Source organism: Apis laboriosa, unplaced genomic scaffold, assembly GCF_014066325.1.
Source record: "Apis laboriosa isolate Shangri-la unplaced genomic scaffold, ASM1406632v1 scaffold34_cov151, whole genome shotgun sequence".
In the NCBI taxonomy this organism is placed as follows: domain Eukaryota; kingdom Metazoa; phylum Arthropoda; class Insecta; order Hymenoptera; family Apidae; genus Apis; species Apis laboriosa.
Window position 1 is genome coordinate 9,050,107 of NW_025222928.1, and position 15,413 is coordinate 9,065,519.

The 15,413-nt window shown below is 34.9% G+C and overlaps 2 protein-coding genes across 2 annotated transcripts; both read left to right on the forward strand.

Annotated features, from left to right (window-relative positions):
• LOC122714723 (soluble guanylate cyclase 88E) lies at positions 1–12,090 on the forward strand. Its single transcript, XM_043936335.1, has 13 exons — positions 1–127; positions 4,067–4,265; positions 4,828–5,041; positions 5,705–5,978; positions 6,090–6,213; positions 6,335–6,476; positions 7,316–7,442; positions 7,540–7,744; positions 8,592–8,738; positions 9,092–9,224; positions 9,312–9,539; positions 9,642–9,977; positions 10,958–12,090. The coding sequence occupies exons 2-13, from the start codon at positions 4,098–4,100 to the stop codon at positions 11,356–11,358; spliced, it is 2,499 nt and encodes an 832-aa protein (XP_043792270.1). The 5' UTR covers positions 1–127; positions 4,067–4,097; the 3' UTR covers positions 11,359–12,090.
• Positions 12,091–12,213: 123 nt separating this feature from the next.
• On the forward strand, positions 12,214–15,408 carry LOC122715007 (odorant receptor 13a-like). Its single transcript, XM_043936872.1, has 9 exons — positions 12,214–12,837; positions 13,021–13,146; positions 13,258–13,378; positions 13,557–13,818; positions 14,250–14,375; positions 14,467–14,557; positions 14,646–14,782; positions 14,892–15,024; positions 15,230–15,408. Exons 1-9 carry the CDS (start codon positions 12,694–12,696, stop codon positions 15,278–15,280), a joined length of 1,191 nt encoding a protein of 396 aa, XP_043792807.1. The 5' UTR covers positions 12,214–12,693; the 3' UTR covers positions 15,281–15,408.
• The last annotated feature ends 5 nt before the right edge of the window (positions 15,409–15,413 follow it).

The following is a 15,413-nucleotide window of genomic DNA, read 5'->3' on the forward strand; positions in this document are numbered from 1 at the left end:
TTCGTATACACAGGAAAATAGTTGGTTAACGTGAGCGTGGTTCTGTTGTGTGGAGGTAGGCTCGTTATAACACCTGCTGCATCCCCTGTGCCTCTCGTCGCGTTCGAGTCATGTCGATCAGCTGATGGTTCGTATAACAGAACACATTGTTGGCTATAGAGTTTAAAGAACGATTAGGATCGTTTCTAAACCGTACAAATTTTCGTAGTTTTCACGATTTAAGATACATTTAATACGCGGTCAAGACAAACGTATTCCAAATAATCAAGCATCGTACATACACGTGCTCTTTTTGCTCTTTTATATCAACGATACGATCGAGTTTAGTATATTTGAGTATTAATATGAAAGGAAAAAGGAGAAAATCGTTCTTTCGTTTCTTAAATTAGGCATATGCTTATTATCAAAGAAATATCGTTTAGATAAAGAATTGTATGATACCTTATATTATAAAAAAAAATGCGTTAAAAATAGTTGTACAAAAATAATGTTCTTTTATCAATTAAATATGAAAAAATTAAAACTTTTCCATTATTTAATTATCATTATACTCATATTATTTGAAATACCGATTGACAATATTATTATTTATTCGAGTTTAATTAATTAATTGATTAATTAATATTGAATGCTTGTAAAAATTGTTTCAATCATACCTCTATGTTATTAATCGAAGAGCATGTAATTTTTTAATCGGTTTCTCGAGGCGAGGTTAATAAATTATAGACGCCACGGAAAGTAGAACGTTTCCCTTTGCGTTCACATGGCAGAGGCCCATCCAGAAACGACAGCCCTCTCTCATTAGACTTAATATCAATTTAGAGCACAATACAGAGTGTATTTCGATGCCGTGTAATTTGCTTGAACGTTCGTTAAGTATACCAGGACAATTATAACCGTATCCAATAACGACGAGGACGCACGAGTCGGTCGAAATGGTTGCAACACGCGTCCTTAAGGATCGTATTAGCTTAACAAGTAAGCTAATGCTAAATTCGTGCATTTTCAAGAAAAATTAATATAAAATGGGCGAATAAGATAAGAAGACAGAGGAAAAAATAGTACGCGAATCACACGAAACGATGAAATAGAAATAGAATTAATCGAAATAATTGTTCGAGATTGTTCCGATTACACGTACGTGTCGTGTCTCGATCGAGATTCGAGAATCCTTTTAATTCGAACGGAGACAGAAGAGAAATCGTAAAAAAAAAAATAAAAATTGATCAGACAAAACTCAAGTGACGAATGTAGGCCGCTCTATATCGAAATGTTACGCGACGGAACGGTGGACAGATGTTACCCAGAGAGAGAGAGAGAGAGAGAGAGAGATCGCCTTTGGTAAACTCGCGTGTCGCGAAAACTTTCATATAACGAAAGTTTTTCCCCAAACGTTTATAACAATCCGACAATTTCGCTCTTTATCATCTTTGAAATAAAAAAACTAAAAAAGAGGGACAAAGTTTTCGCGAATTGTCCCTCCTCCTTTCCCCCTCCTTCTTCCCCCAAACGTTACGACGTTAACGTTCTAACTTTTCCAGCCGGGAAGAATTGGACGTTTCTCTCTCGAAAAAGCGGCTCGAGATTCGCCGCCCGTCTCGTGACTGGTCGACGGAACGGTAGGGGGGAAGGGAGAGCGATGGGGGTAGATGAGCGATAGACGAAGAGGGAAAAAGAGGGAGTTGCCGGCCGGCCGAACTATTCCGTGGACACCGTCCCACAGGACACGTGAATCCACGAAATGTGTAACAACGTAGCGGCATCATAACTGAGAGGAGAGAGAGAAAGAGAGAGAGAGAGAAAGAGAGAGAGAAGAAAAAACCTAGATCCACTCTCCCTTTCGTTTTCCTGCACCCACCACCCCTCACCCGTCCACCGCCACTGCATTTTCCTGCCGAGGATTCATTTTTGTGCGCGCGAGTATATAGTATCAGCCGCGTCTTTCCGCCCGCACAACTTTCAGAACGAGTGACGCAAGTGAAGTGTATGCACTGTCGATAGATCGTCCCTTGAACGAGGTGGCTATTTACCACCTCTTACCATCCGCGTTTCCGGTTCTGGCTGACCGATACCTTCCATTCTTGTATCAACGAGAGAGAGTTCACGTAAGTGACGCGTCTTTTTTTTTTTTCTTCTCTCTTTCTTGTAATATTCGCTTCTTCTTCTTCTTCTTCTTTTCTCTTTCTCTCTCTTTTTGGAGGATTTCGTTCGTTCGAAGGATCGATCGGTAAGACGATCGGTTCGGAATTATTCGTGTTATTTCAACATTCGTGTAATTTGGTGTAATCGTGTATTTGATTTATTTGGTTTCTCGCATTGTTAACTCGTTGTGCGTTTTTTTTTTTTTTTACGTCGATAAGGATCTATAATAATAATTTGTAAAATTATGCGAATTTTTTTAAAATAGACACTAGTTTCTCGAAACGCAAAATTATCTCGTTATCTCGTTATTTACTCGAGGTTAAAAGATGAAAATGTGTCGGAGCGTGTTCGTGACGTATGAAAAGAGGTAAAAAAAAAAAAAACGAGTATTCAAGACATGCATGCGTTATTACGCGAAATGCAAAAAATCGTAAATCTACAACGGAGTACGAAATGTTGCGATGTGGCATCGAGCATGCAAGGCAAAATGAGCATTCCGGGATCGTGCCGGCCGCCCAGTTAAAAAGTGCTCTCGGTCAACAAAGAAATAATATCTCTCAAGTAAAGAAAAAGTCGTCCTTTCGATTTATTTCATTTTTTTTTTTTTTTCGATCCTATCTTATCTTTTTTCCTTTCTAACGTTTTCGCACGATTGACATCCGTCTCCATCCTTCCTGCACACGCGACGTTCAAATTCGCCTTTAATCTCTCTGCCCTAATAAATCTTTAAAAGTTCTTCGAGGGACGAGAGTTTCGATTTGGAATTGGCGACAGTTTAGCGGAAAATCGTTAATCGAGAGGGTGTTTATTTCAGGATATTTTTCTAGTGACTTCACGGTCCTCCGCTAGCCGATCGTATAAATAGAAGTTGCAGATGCGAGATATGCGTGCTCTTCCACTCTGAAATTGGTAGAAATTGATCGCGAGTAAGAGAGAGAGAGAGAGAGGAAGGGAAGGAGGGAGGGGGGAGGGAAGATTAAAAGAATTCGTCCTTTCGCCCTTTCGAAACGAGATACAACGAGCAACGTTGGAAAAAAGAGGGAGGAAAATGAAATGGTTGTCATGAACCGAATCAATTTTCAACCCGACGATTTTTCGATTCGATCGAGTGACCGATAACAGGAAAGTTAAAGTGGAAAGGATAATAATAAATAGATGACAAGTCTAAAGGGTCACAAAGGAGGAGGAGAACACTCGTTTTTCATCCTCGACCGAATCTATCCGCGATGTGTCCATCGGTGAAGGTGCGTACGTGAGCGAAATTGTGAACGGTCTAATAATAACCAGCCTCTTACTTATATGGACGCTTGATTTTAATTCAAGCAAAAACCGCCTCCTTCCAGGCCTCGTCCTTTTGGTGCGCGGGGTCAGTGATCATCATAATCGAAAAACGCGAGTAGCATCCGAAATCGGTCGTCGAAATGATCCCTATCGCTCGGGAAATATCGCATTATTTTCGTCGGTTATGGCAACAAGATTTCGTCTCACCATCACTCGAGACAGTAGCAATGTAAATATCGTGCAATGTCTCACACGTTCGTTTATCGAAAATTCAAGTTTCGTAGATAGAAGCGAGAAAAAATAAGGAGAAAGAATATATATATATATATATATATATATATATATATATATATATATTTTCGTTAAAGATTAACATTTGAAATGTAAAATATGTGGAAAATAAATGAAATGCGATTCGTGCTCGCTATTCCGACAAGCGTTTCATTTTAATCCTGTGCTGAATTATTATACGAATGCAAAGAAGTGGTTTACTCACAAAAAAATTCTAAAGGATTCTTTTAAACGTTACTAAGTGTCATTTGTGATCAAAAGATTAAATATGATTTTTATTTAAAGAAAAAATAAAGTTTATATATCGTATGCATTTTTAAAATTATCCATTTTTTTTTCTTTTTCGTTTAAGTTACAGTAAGAAGGAGTGAAAATTAGCAAAGATGTACGGCCTAATTTTGGAAAATATGTCTGAATACATACGGCAGGTGTACGGGGAAGACAGATGGGAAGAGATCCGACGACAAGCATCCGTAGAACAACCTAGCTTCAGCGTTCATCAGGTTTATCCTGAAAATCTTATACCGAGATTAGCGAAGAAAGCTATTCAGGTAAGTGTATGATATTAAGTCGGTGTAATTTTCAATTCTCGTTGAAAACAACTGAAGAAACTTTGTATCGTTCATTACACGAGATCTGACGATTATAACAGTGACAGTGATGGATAAAATTTAATAGTTGAAGTTACAAATAAAGTTATTCGATAAATAATTTCTTGTTCAAAATACAATAAAATAATCGAAAATAATTGTAATACCAAACGGCTGAAGTGATATGAAAAGCGGATCTATAACTATAATAACTACGAATAAATATTATTCAAGCATTTTAAAAAATAATTAAAAAATAATTAAAGTAGTTTTATTCGAAATTTTTAACGTAAATTTTTAATTAGTTATTTTTTTTAATGGATTAATGCTCTGAACGGCGATCGTCTTAAAATATCGAATTCTAGAGAAAATTTTCACGATTTATCGTCAGACCACGTATAACGGAATATAAATGGACGATTCTTTTAAATTTCTTTCTTCTTCTACGTTTCTTTTATTCCTTTCGTCTGTTAAGATGAAAGTCGTTTAATTCAATCGAATACGTTTCTCGCTCACATCACAGGTTCTTGGCGTAACGGAAAAAGAATTTTTCGATCAGATGGGTGTACACTTCGTAGGATTCGTTGGCCAGTACGGTTATGATCGTGTGCTTTCAGTACTTGGACGTCACGTAAGAGATTTCCTCAATGGATTGGACAATTTACACGAATATCTGAAATTCTCCTACCCTAGGATGAGAGCTCCTTCCTTTATTTGCGAGAACGAGACACGACAAGGTAAAAATCTTCCCCCTGATTCTGGATCTGAATCGTATTAAAGAAAACTCTTTGAAATTTTATTTTATGAAATACTGTTCGCTGCTGAAAAGAAATCTCGCGGGACAGGGGCATCGGGGCAAGAGGGGTTCTCTAACGCTTCGCTAGGACCGCCCATCCCCACTTCAGACGCTTTGTTGACAATTCTGACACTACAACACTGCACAGTAATAAAAGAGTTTGAATATTGAAAGTCGTAAAAATTATTCTCATTTTCAGAAAGTTTATAGAATAATCATTCAAGATTAGCTAAAGTATTTTCAAAACTATCTATATCTAGCTTATTTGTATATATACAATTATTATCTTAACTATTTAAATAAGAAATTTCGTTTATAAATTAAACTATCGTTACAAATCATAATTAATCTACGCATATTACGAGAAATCGAATTTTTTTCCACATTAACCAATCAGACCCGCATTTTTTTTCTTTTCAAGATTTCTTTCTAGCAGCGAATATCCAAAATAACAATGATATTAGCTATTAATTTCGATCCATTTTATTCTAAAAATCCACAATATATAATAATTTCCTATATACAAATAGATAGTAGATTCATCCATAGAAAAAAGAAATCGTGGTCTAAATTTACATTGATTGCCTTCCCCTCCTCATTGTAGGTCTGACCCTCCATTACAGGAGCAAACGACGAGGATTCGTTTATTACACGATGGGCCAGATAAGAGAGGTGGCTCGTCACTTTTATCACAAGGAATTACAGATCGAGCTTGTGCGTGAGGAAATCCTTTTCGACACCGTGCACGTCACCTTCCAACTCACCTTCGATAACAGGGCTTTTACGCAAGCCTCGCTGGCGATGACGCGCGAGGAGAAACATTTACCAATAGGAGCTTCCGTTTTGTTCGAAATATTCCCTTTCTGTATCGTTTTCGGGTATGCTTCGATATTTCATTTCGTTTCGCGATTATAAATAAATTACAAATATTACAATTTTTAACTCCCCCCCCTCCCCCCCCCATAATTGAGTTTCCGTTTTTCTTTCAGATCAGACATGATCGTAAGAAGTATTGGAAATTCGTTGATGGTAATATTACCCGATCTTGTGGGCAAAAAGATAACTCATTTCTTCGATCTCGTCAGACCGCTTATCGCATTTAAGTTTCATTCTGTACGTATCCGTGTACCATCGATCAAAATCTCATCATTTTTCCTCATTTTGATTATTTCTTCGAGTTTATTATTATTATTACGTATGTGACGATGATTCTCGTGATTTATTCTCGTTACAGATTTTAAACAGGACGAACAATATTTTCGAGTTGGTAACCGTGGAACCGATTCTCACCGAACGGCCATCAGATCGGCAGAGAAATGAAATATTATTGAGCGATGAACTCGATTCGGTAGATGACAGAACATTGAGATTGAAAGGTATCCTTCCGTTTCCTCTTTTTTTTTTCTTTTTTCTATAAATTTACAAAGACGATTAATTTACAAGACGATTTATTAATCGTCTCGTGAATCGGTAATTATTTTATTTAATTTTGTTGTAAAAATGTTTTAGGCTTTTAGAAATATTCCATATTATAACGAGGCTTTTTATTTTGTTATAATATCATAATTGAAAATATTATTCTTAAGATTGTAAGGTATATCTATGTAGGTATGTTTTAGTTACGTAGTCTAAAAATGAAACTCTTTTTATTTCAAGATTAATTTATTTCTTATGATAGACTCAATGATCCGCTTACACATTTCGTATACGTATTCGAGGTATTAAAAATATTTATTCGCGTATCCGAAGTTAAAATCGAGCGGCGTGTGTAGAAAATAAATTACCCGGGATGTTGACCTTGAGATATATCCTCGAGACAGAAATCAGTAAGGTCAACTACTTTCCCTCCCTCCCCTCCCACCCCCCAGTTTGGTTTTACCAAAAAATTGTAATGGTGATTCACCTATTCGTTGTATTTATTACAGTTTGCATATTTCAGTTTCTCTTCTTATCCCTCGAGATTAAAATATCATTTGAAAGAAGAAAAAAAAATGGTCATTTTCGTAGAACCGAAAGTGATCCAATCGTGATTGAAAATGGTGGTTTCAGCATGCGAAAAATACATCCATTACTATATTATACTTTGGGAGAAAGATTAGTAAAAAAAAAATAATGCGAAAATTTGTTTAAGAAAATTTAAATATATTCGAGATGGATATTTTGTTTATCCATTCTCTTCGAATCTTTGTAATCGAATATCCATCATATCCTTTAGGTCAGATGATATATATGGATAACTGGAAGATGATGATGTACCTTGGTACCCCCGTTATGCCAGATCTCAACGCTTTGATCGCGACGGGTCTTTACATAAACGATCTATCCATGCACGACTTTAGCAGGTGATGATGTTCTTTCTTTTATTATTATTATTATTATTATTATTATCAGACCGTGATCGAAGAATCGCACATTGTACGATGGAGCCTCATATTACAGGGATCTAATGCTCGCCGGTACGCAACAATCGGTGGAGCTTAAGTTAGCTTTGGATCAGGAACAATTGAAAAGCAAGAAGCTAGAAGAGTCTATGAGAAAGTTGGACGAAGAAATGAAACGTACGGATGAATTGTTGTATCAGATGATACCGAAACAAGTGGCGGATCGTTTGAGAAACGGCGAGAATCCGATAGACACGTGCGAAGTAAGGAAATTAACCTTTCTTTTATGATTTTTAATTTCTCTTTTTTTATTTTAACGACGATATCTTTCTATGTTCTTCGACTTGTTTAAAAAAACAAAAAACCGAATCTTGTTATCAACGTTCGGAATTTTATTTTTCGCGATAGACAAAATTTCACTGAAATAACTATATTTCAAGAACACGGTTTCTTTCGATCGTAAAAATTATATATTATCTCCCTCTACTGTTCACTGCTGGAAAGAAGTTTCGCGGGACGGCATAGCAGCAAGAGAGGTCCTTCGCTAGGACCGCCTCTTTCCACCTCAAATGCTTTGTTGATAATCCTGACATACAATTATGCATATACATGCAATTATTATCTTAAATATAAAATTACATTTATAAATTAAATTATTGTTACAAATTATAATTAACTTATGCATATTATAAGAAATAAAAAAATTTTTATATTATATTGATACGTTAGAATACTCTGGATTCTATGCTTACGTTAATGCATTGAGGTTTAGATACAGATGTCGTTTTGATGGATTTTATTGCCTCTGTTCCGTGAGACTTCTTTCTAACAGCGAATAGTACTTTCTTCTATCGCTATTTTCCTATCGTTTCGAGTACAAAGATCCTTTATCCATCGTTACCGATCAAGAAGAAAGAACTCGATCGATAAAACGCGATGATGACGAAAATCTATTCCAATTTTATGGACGAAACGATAAAGAGGAGGAAAATAGCTGGGGATAAGAGCAAAAGAAAACGTTATACGTATTTTTGAACGGCGCTGTAGATGTCGAAAAATAGGGATCTCTCCGACGTTGATTAACACGTTTCACTATCATGACTATTTCAGATGTTCGACAGCGTTTCAATTTTATTCTCGGACGTAGTCACATTTACAGAAATCTGCAGCAGAATCACACCGATGGAGGTGGTGTCCATGTTAAACGCGATGTACTCCCTTTTCGACACGTTAACGGAAAGGAACCGGGTGTATAAGGTATTCTTAGGTAGTAAGAGTTAGCATTTATTCGTCAATCAAATCATTATCTCGCTAAAATACGTTACTTCGATTAACTTTTCAAACTCGATTTATTTTCAACGCATATCGTAATCGAGAGATTAGATTTTTTTTCAAACGATTTAAAATAGATTTAAATAATCGAACGAAGTCAACATTCGGGAGAATATCAATATCGATCTATAAAAAATATATTATTATATTATATTATATTATTATATATTAAATATATTATTACTCCCGGTTACGATGCATGGATAATTTTTTCACAAACCGATATATAAAACTCTTGTTTCGTTTGTTTTCTTTACATCTCTCTCTTTCGTTCGTAGGTCGAAACGATCGGAGACGCCTATATGGTTGTGTCCGGTGCTCCGGTGAAGGAGAACGATCACGCGGATCGTGTGTGCGACATGGCACTCGATATGGTTGAGGCAATAACAGACTTGAAAGACCGTTCCACAGGTTGGAAATCATCATCACTGGCTTAACAACACTGGTTTCGACAAAGTAAAAACGTATCATTTCCTCCAATGCGATCGTCGTTTTCAGGCCTTCATCTTCAAATACGAGTTGGTGTTCACAGCGGGGCCGTGGTGGCTGGTATAGTGGGTTTGAAAATGCCGAGATACTGTTTATTCGGCGACTCCGTGAACACGGCGTCTCGCATGGAGGCGACCAGCCAAGCGATGCAAATACACATATCGCAATCGACGAAAGAATTATTGTCGCCGTCGTATAGGGTTAAGGAACGAGGGGAGATAGAGGTGAAAGGCAAAGGTGTAGTGACCTTATATCTCTATCCTTATAATATTGACGAATCGAATCGAATGAAAATATTTCAAATATATATATATATATATATATCTGGCCTGGTTTCAGGGATAATGAAGACTTATTGGCTGGAGAAAAGGGAGCATAGATCATCGTCGACCAAGGGAATTACCATTCAAGAACCACCTCAATGGCACACGAGAAGCACCGAGAAAAGAGTATCCGCGGGAACGCCCGCTGCTTTCAACATTTCGACGACCATATATGAAAATCAAAATTGTCTGGACGCATCGTCCTCTAGGAGAGATTCCAAGATTGGCTCTCCCACGCCTGCGGAATCAACTTTTATCCCCGAGGAAAGAAGAATTTATTCCCCTATCACGTTCCAAGACGTGGCTCGCAGATCGGTGGCAAATTCACCGACCAAGAATGCCGATTCGAGAGGTAAATCAAAATAATTTTGTTATTTAGTACAATTTTACGAAAACATAAACATCAGATGCATGCGGCGATTATCGAGAGAAAATATTTCAAATTGACACGTGTTCTCGTGTTTACTGCTGGAAAGAAGTCTCGCGGGACGGCACAGGGGCAAGAGGGGTCTTTCGCTAGACCGCCTATCTCTACTTCAGACGCTTTGTTGACAATCCTGACATACGATATATAATAGAAGAGCTACAATTTGAATATTCAACATCGTAAAAATTATTTTTATTTATAAAGTTAGAATAATCATGACTGAAATATTTTCGAAACTATTAATTATTTTGATGTAATATTAATACATATTTGTATACATACAATTATTATTTTAACTACTTAAATATAAGATTACATTTATAAATTAAATTATTATAATTATACAAATTATAATTAGTCGCATATTATGAGAAATAAAAAAATTTTTATATTATATCAATATTATATTAGAATATTTTGGATTCTATGCTTCTAATTTTTAAATACAGATCTACGTTATGGATATATGTGACAAATACTATAGTAGAAACAAAAATGCATGTGAAAATAGACGTTTCCTTCCAAATTAACCAATCAAACCTTCGAGACTTTTTTCCAGCAATAGATATATAACGTATAAATTAAAATGACAAAAATGTATATTTATTAGTTATATACAGGATACCTTGAAACATTCGGAAACAGAAGATTGCCAAAATAATTTCAATTATTATTTTTCTTTTGCAAAAATTTTTATTACTTTTATTAACGAATTGTTAAAACATTGGTCAATCACGAAACATAAATCCAAGCAACGTATCTCGAAAAGAAAAATATCGAATACGACAAATATTTTTTTTTTTTCCTCTCTTTTGAAATTATCTCGGCAATCTCCAATTTATCTCCAGCTGATATTCCAACGAGAAATGTTTCACCAAATTTCATCATCGATATCACGATAATAGAGTACAGATCGAATTCGATGGGTGCGGTGATGACCAGGAACTCGGAGATGTTCAGTTCCCTTCTCAGCGACACGGAACAACACTTCAGACAGCACAGAGACAGTTTATCGCCCCGAGTTGAGAATCGATCGGCGATCGTGCACTCGGAGACGAACGCGAACGCGAACTCAAGCACCTCGTCGGAGGAGTCGCGCGAGGAGAAAGCGACTACGTCCCTGGAAGCGGAGAAGCGAGAGAAGAGCGAGCATTGCGAGAAGGGCAAAGAGTATTACTCGACTTCGTTCCACACCGATATCGGCAACTCGCAGTCGCTCGCGCATCAGGACCAGTGTTGCCCTGGCTTCACCATGACGAAGAGCGGCAAGACGCGTCACCAAAACACCGGATGTTGCATCGCTTAATCGAATTGAATTTCGTTCTTCCCCCTCTCCTCTCTCCTTCCCTCGATCGTGATCTTCGCGAGCATAAATCTTCTGTTATTGAAAATCGACTGTATGGGTGTGAATATGTGTGTGTGGTGTGTATATTGTCGAAGAAACCGACGTGTCGTGCAATTCGTAAAGATAACACTCAAAAAAAGTGTCTTAAATGAAATATCATTATACATAGCGTAGTGTTGTTAATCTTGATAATCGTGTATGTCGAGTATTTTAAATGAGAAAGAGGAAACGAATGAATTTCCTTGAAAGATTTTTTTTTTTTCTTTTAAATTTCACATTTGTCCTCCACTGTTTCCGTGAATATGAATCACCGTGTTAGATAGCTTTAAATTTGTCCGACAAAGAAAACATTTGTCATATGAACGAAGGCAGAAATTTAATTTTCAATAATTTTCATGTAATCATATAATTTCCATTATCGAAATTATCGAGTGCAATAAAAATAGAATCGTTCGTGTTTGTTTCTTTTTAAAATAATCGTATTTTTTTTTTATCTATTTGGGTCGTAATCAATTACGTATATCAATAATGAATACTCAAATGGTTGTTAGCTATTATCTCGTAAAAGTGACGAGTAGTAAATATACCTAATGTAAAACATATAAAAAGAAATGTTTTCAATTTTAATTTTGTAAAAATATTAATTAAACACGAATTAAATATTTAAAACGGAATATGTATAAATATCGAGGAATCGTCAAAAATTTACGAATACTTTTTTCAATTAACCTTTTTACTTACCCACCGATGATACTTCTTTATCGATATTTAATAAATTAACGCGTCTTTTTTTGTCTTCTTTCTTTTTCTTTTTTTTTAACTAATATAACATGATCGTTTATATATTTTTTTATATTTTATCAACTTTTTTATATCAAAACTTTATATCACGAATATATATCCATCTCGTTATCTATATTTTTTTAAATGTTAGAATCGAAGTCAGACTATCTCAATCTCAATACAATCGGTTCAAGAATAATTTCTATATCTTTCTCCACTTCACGTTTTTAATTTAGCTCTCATTTTTTTTTTTTCAAAATTATAGACTATCAGTAAAAGTAGCTGAATTAAGTCCGCAAATTGCGTAAATTGCCAACTTGCGCTTTTCAACTTTCGTAATACGGTCCGAACGAATCAATTTATTCCTTGAATTAATTACAGCCTTTCAAACGGAATGTCTAACGATAGTAATTACAGTTCCTGTCGAGTGGACTGTCAACATACGTATCGGCAAAGTTGCTGGGATCAGTTTTTGGAAAGTAGTCGCCGTAAAAAGATATTAAAATTCTTAGAATGGATGGTATTCAGTTCGAGTATCTGCGAGTGAATAAATATCTTTTGTTCGTGTTAAGCGCATGGCCTTATCAAACCATTTTTCAACGAAGTCTGGTTGGAATTATCTTCATCCCCATTGTTATCGCTCAGCTAATTCTTCAGGTATCGGTGCATTTGAATAAACATACGTTTATTATTTTTTTTAAATATAAAAAATATAAATATATATATAATTATAATTATAATTATTCAGATACACTTAAGGAAAGTACAATAATATTAATTTAAAAGGAAGGTTGGAACTTATATTTATACTTATACGGATTTAAATATTTTTTTTTTCAGTTTGGAGGAATGATAACTGCCATAATTGCTGGTGATATCGAGTCATTTTTGGAAAGTTTTGCACCTTTAGTTATTAGTTTAATGTGTTTTGTTAAGTATATCAATTTCCTATATTATTTCAATCAGGTACGCGTTTCAACTCTCTCTCTCTCTCTCTCTCTCTCTCTCTCTCTCTCTCTCTCTCTCTCTCTCTCTCTGTTCCAATTCCATATAACCTTAATATTTACATTCGAATAGATGAAACGTTTGATGGATATAATGCAAAAGGATTGGAAATTTCACGCGAAATTGAGAAACGAATATGAAATTCTTTGCGAGCATTACGCGATAGCAAGAAAAATTACTACCAGTTTTGTAGGTGAGATAATTTTAAATAAATTTCTAACAGATTGTAAAGAAAGCTTTCTCTACTCAAGATATCAAGATTACTTTTATTGTAAGGAGCTAAGAGAAAAGAGAGAGGGAGAAAGAGATTTAGAAAAAAAACCTTTTTAATACTTACGAGGATCGTTGCGTTAATTCGTTGCATACAACAGCTTTTCTATTCGGATTAATAACACCGTTCGCGGCGATGCCATTGCTGCTGAACATAGGTGACGCTTTACGACTTTGCAACATATCGGATGACAGACCGTTGGCCTTTCGAGTCGAGTATTTCGTGGACGTGGATAAATATTATTATTTTCTTTTGATACACTCATACATTGGCACTCTTGGATATACCACCATTGTATTGGCCATCAATTCGATAATAATCGTTTACGTTCTACACGAATGCGGACTTTGTGAAATTTTGAGGTAATTTTTTTTTTTTTTTTTAATATATGCACTTTTTTGGAGACAAAGCGATTCGTCCAGTGAATGAACATTATTGCTCACATTGTACGAAAAAGTAATACTTTCTGATCGAAAAACAGTATTTCTAATGAAATCTATAGAAGTCACATTGAAGAGATTTTCTTTTAAAATATAAAAATGAAAGAATATATAGAGAATCATGTTTTCTTAAAAAAATATTTTAATCCATTTTCAATCCAAACTTTTAATAACAAAATGAAACATTATGTTAAGAATTATATTGCTGAATGCATCATTTTGATAATAATACCGAGGGAATCAAATAATATGATTTGTAAATATTATTTTAAAAGAATTTCATTCACTTGGATATTTCATCCTATCAAGGATAAAATTATGAAAATAAAATGAATCAATTTATAATTGTTCAGAGTGAAACTAGAGAATTTTGTGGAAACCGATGCAATGGACATAGAATTACGCCCAAATAAATTCAAAGAGGATAAATGGTATCAAAATGCCAGGGACTGTGTACTCTTGCACAAACGCATAATCGAGTCAGTATTAAATTAATTCTTATTTATCTTTTCTCTCTCTTTTTTTTTTTTTATTATTTTTCAAATATCCTGCTTTTTTTCATTAATCAAGATTCGCTAAAATACTCGAGGATACAAATACCACGTCTTACTTGCTTCAGCTAGGACTCAATATGATTTGTATAAGCTTCACACAATTCCAGGTTAGATTTTTTACTTTAATTTTATATTAGTTACAAATTGCTATTTATACATCGATCTTTTTTTTTTTTTGTTTTTTTATATAATCAGGCAATAATAAATATAGAAGACACGCCCAAAGTTCTTAGATACGTTTCAGTCACTATTTCCCTTTTGTGCGATCTTCTGTTCGTCAGTTGGACGGGGCAACAGTTATCGAATTCCACCGAACGTATTTTTGAATACACGTGAGAATTTTTCTGCACTCATTCACTTATATTATATATATTTATTTTATATACGAATAAATAAAAAAAAGATCATCGAACGAGTAAAAAAAAAAAAAAATATTTCCAGAACAAATGGGAAATGGTACCAATCGTCGATAAATTGTAGAAAACTTTTGACAATAATGCTGTCGAAAAGTATAGCACCGTTGAGATTAACAGCTTGCAAGCTCTATACTTTAAATTTAGAAAGTTTCACTACGGTAAGAATTTTTTTTTACATCGATCTTCCTTTTCAAACTTTTTAATCGTCTTTAAATAATCTTATCTTCCGAGTTCGTCGATATAATCTTATCTTAATCTTTCTTTTTTTAAACGTAATTATAGATATATATATACTTCCAACATTTCGTAACCGTTATTTCCAAACCGTTTTCACATTATTATTTATTCTCTCGATTCTTTAAGATTGCCAAAACATCAGTCTCTTACACAATGGTACTGTGCTCCCTTCAATAATTTCGAATGGACGATTATCAAAGAGAAAGAGGAGGAGGGGGGAGAAGACGACGAGGAAAATTGTAAATGTATTATCAAAATAAAAAATGTAATCGTAAGTAATTCGATGTGTGAAAATTTTTACGAGAAAACA

What these genes read in the sequence shown, in the direction of transcription:
- LOC122714723 (XM_043936335.1), top strand. Translation starts at nt 4,098, where the DNA reads ATGTACGGCCTAATTTTGGAAAATATGTCTGAATACATACGGCAGGTG. An exon ending in TCCATGCACGACTTTAGCAG is followed by an intron (nt 7,443 to 7,539) that starts GTGATGATGTTC and finishes CTCATATTACAG; the next exon opens with GGATCTAATGCTCGCCGGTA. An exon ending in CTTGAAAGACCGTTCCACAG is followed by an intron (nt 9,225 to 9,311) that starts GTTGGAAATCAT and finishes CGTCGTTTTCAG; the next exon opens with GCCTTCATCTTCAAATACGA.
- LOC122715007 (XM_043936872.1), top strand. Translation starts at nt 12,694, where the DNA reads ATGGATGGTATTCAGTTCGAGTATCTGCGAGTGAATAAATATCTTTTG. An exon ending in TCGCTCAGCTAATTCTTCAG is followed by an intron (nt 12,838 to 13,020) that starts GTATCGGTGCAT and finishes TTTTTTTTTCAG; the next exon opens with TTTGGAGGAATGATAACTGC. An exon ending in GAACGTATTTTTGAATACAC is followed by an intron (nt 14,783 to 14,891) that starts GTGAGAATTTTT and finishes AAATATTTCCAG; the next exon opens with AACAAATGGGAAATGGTACC.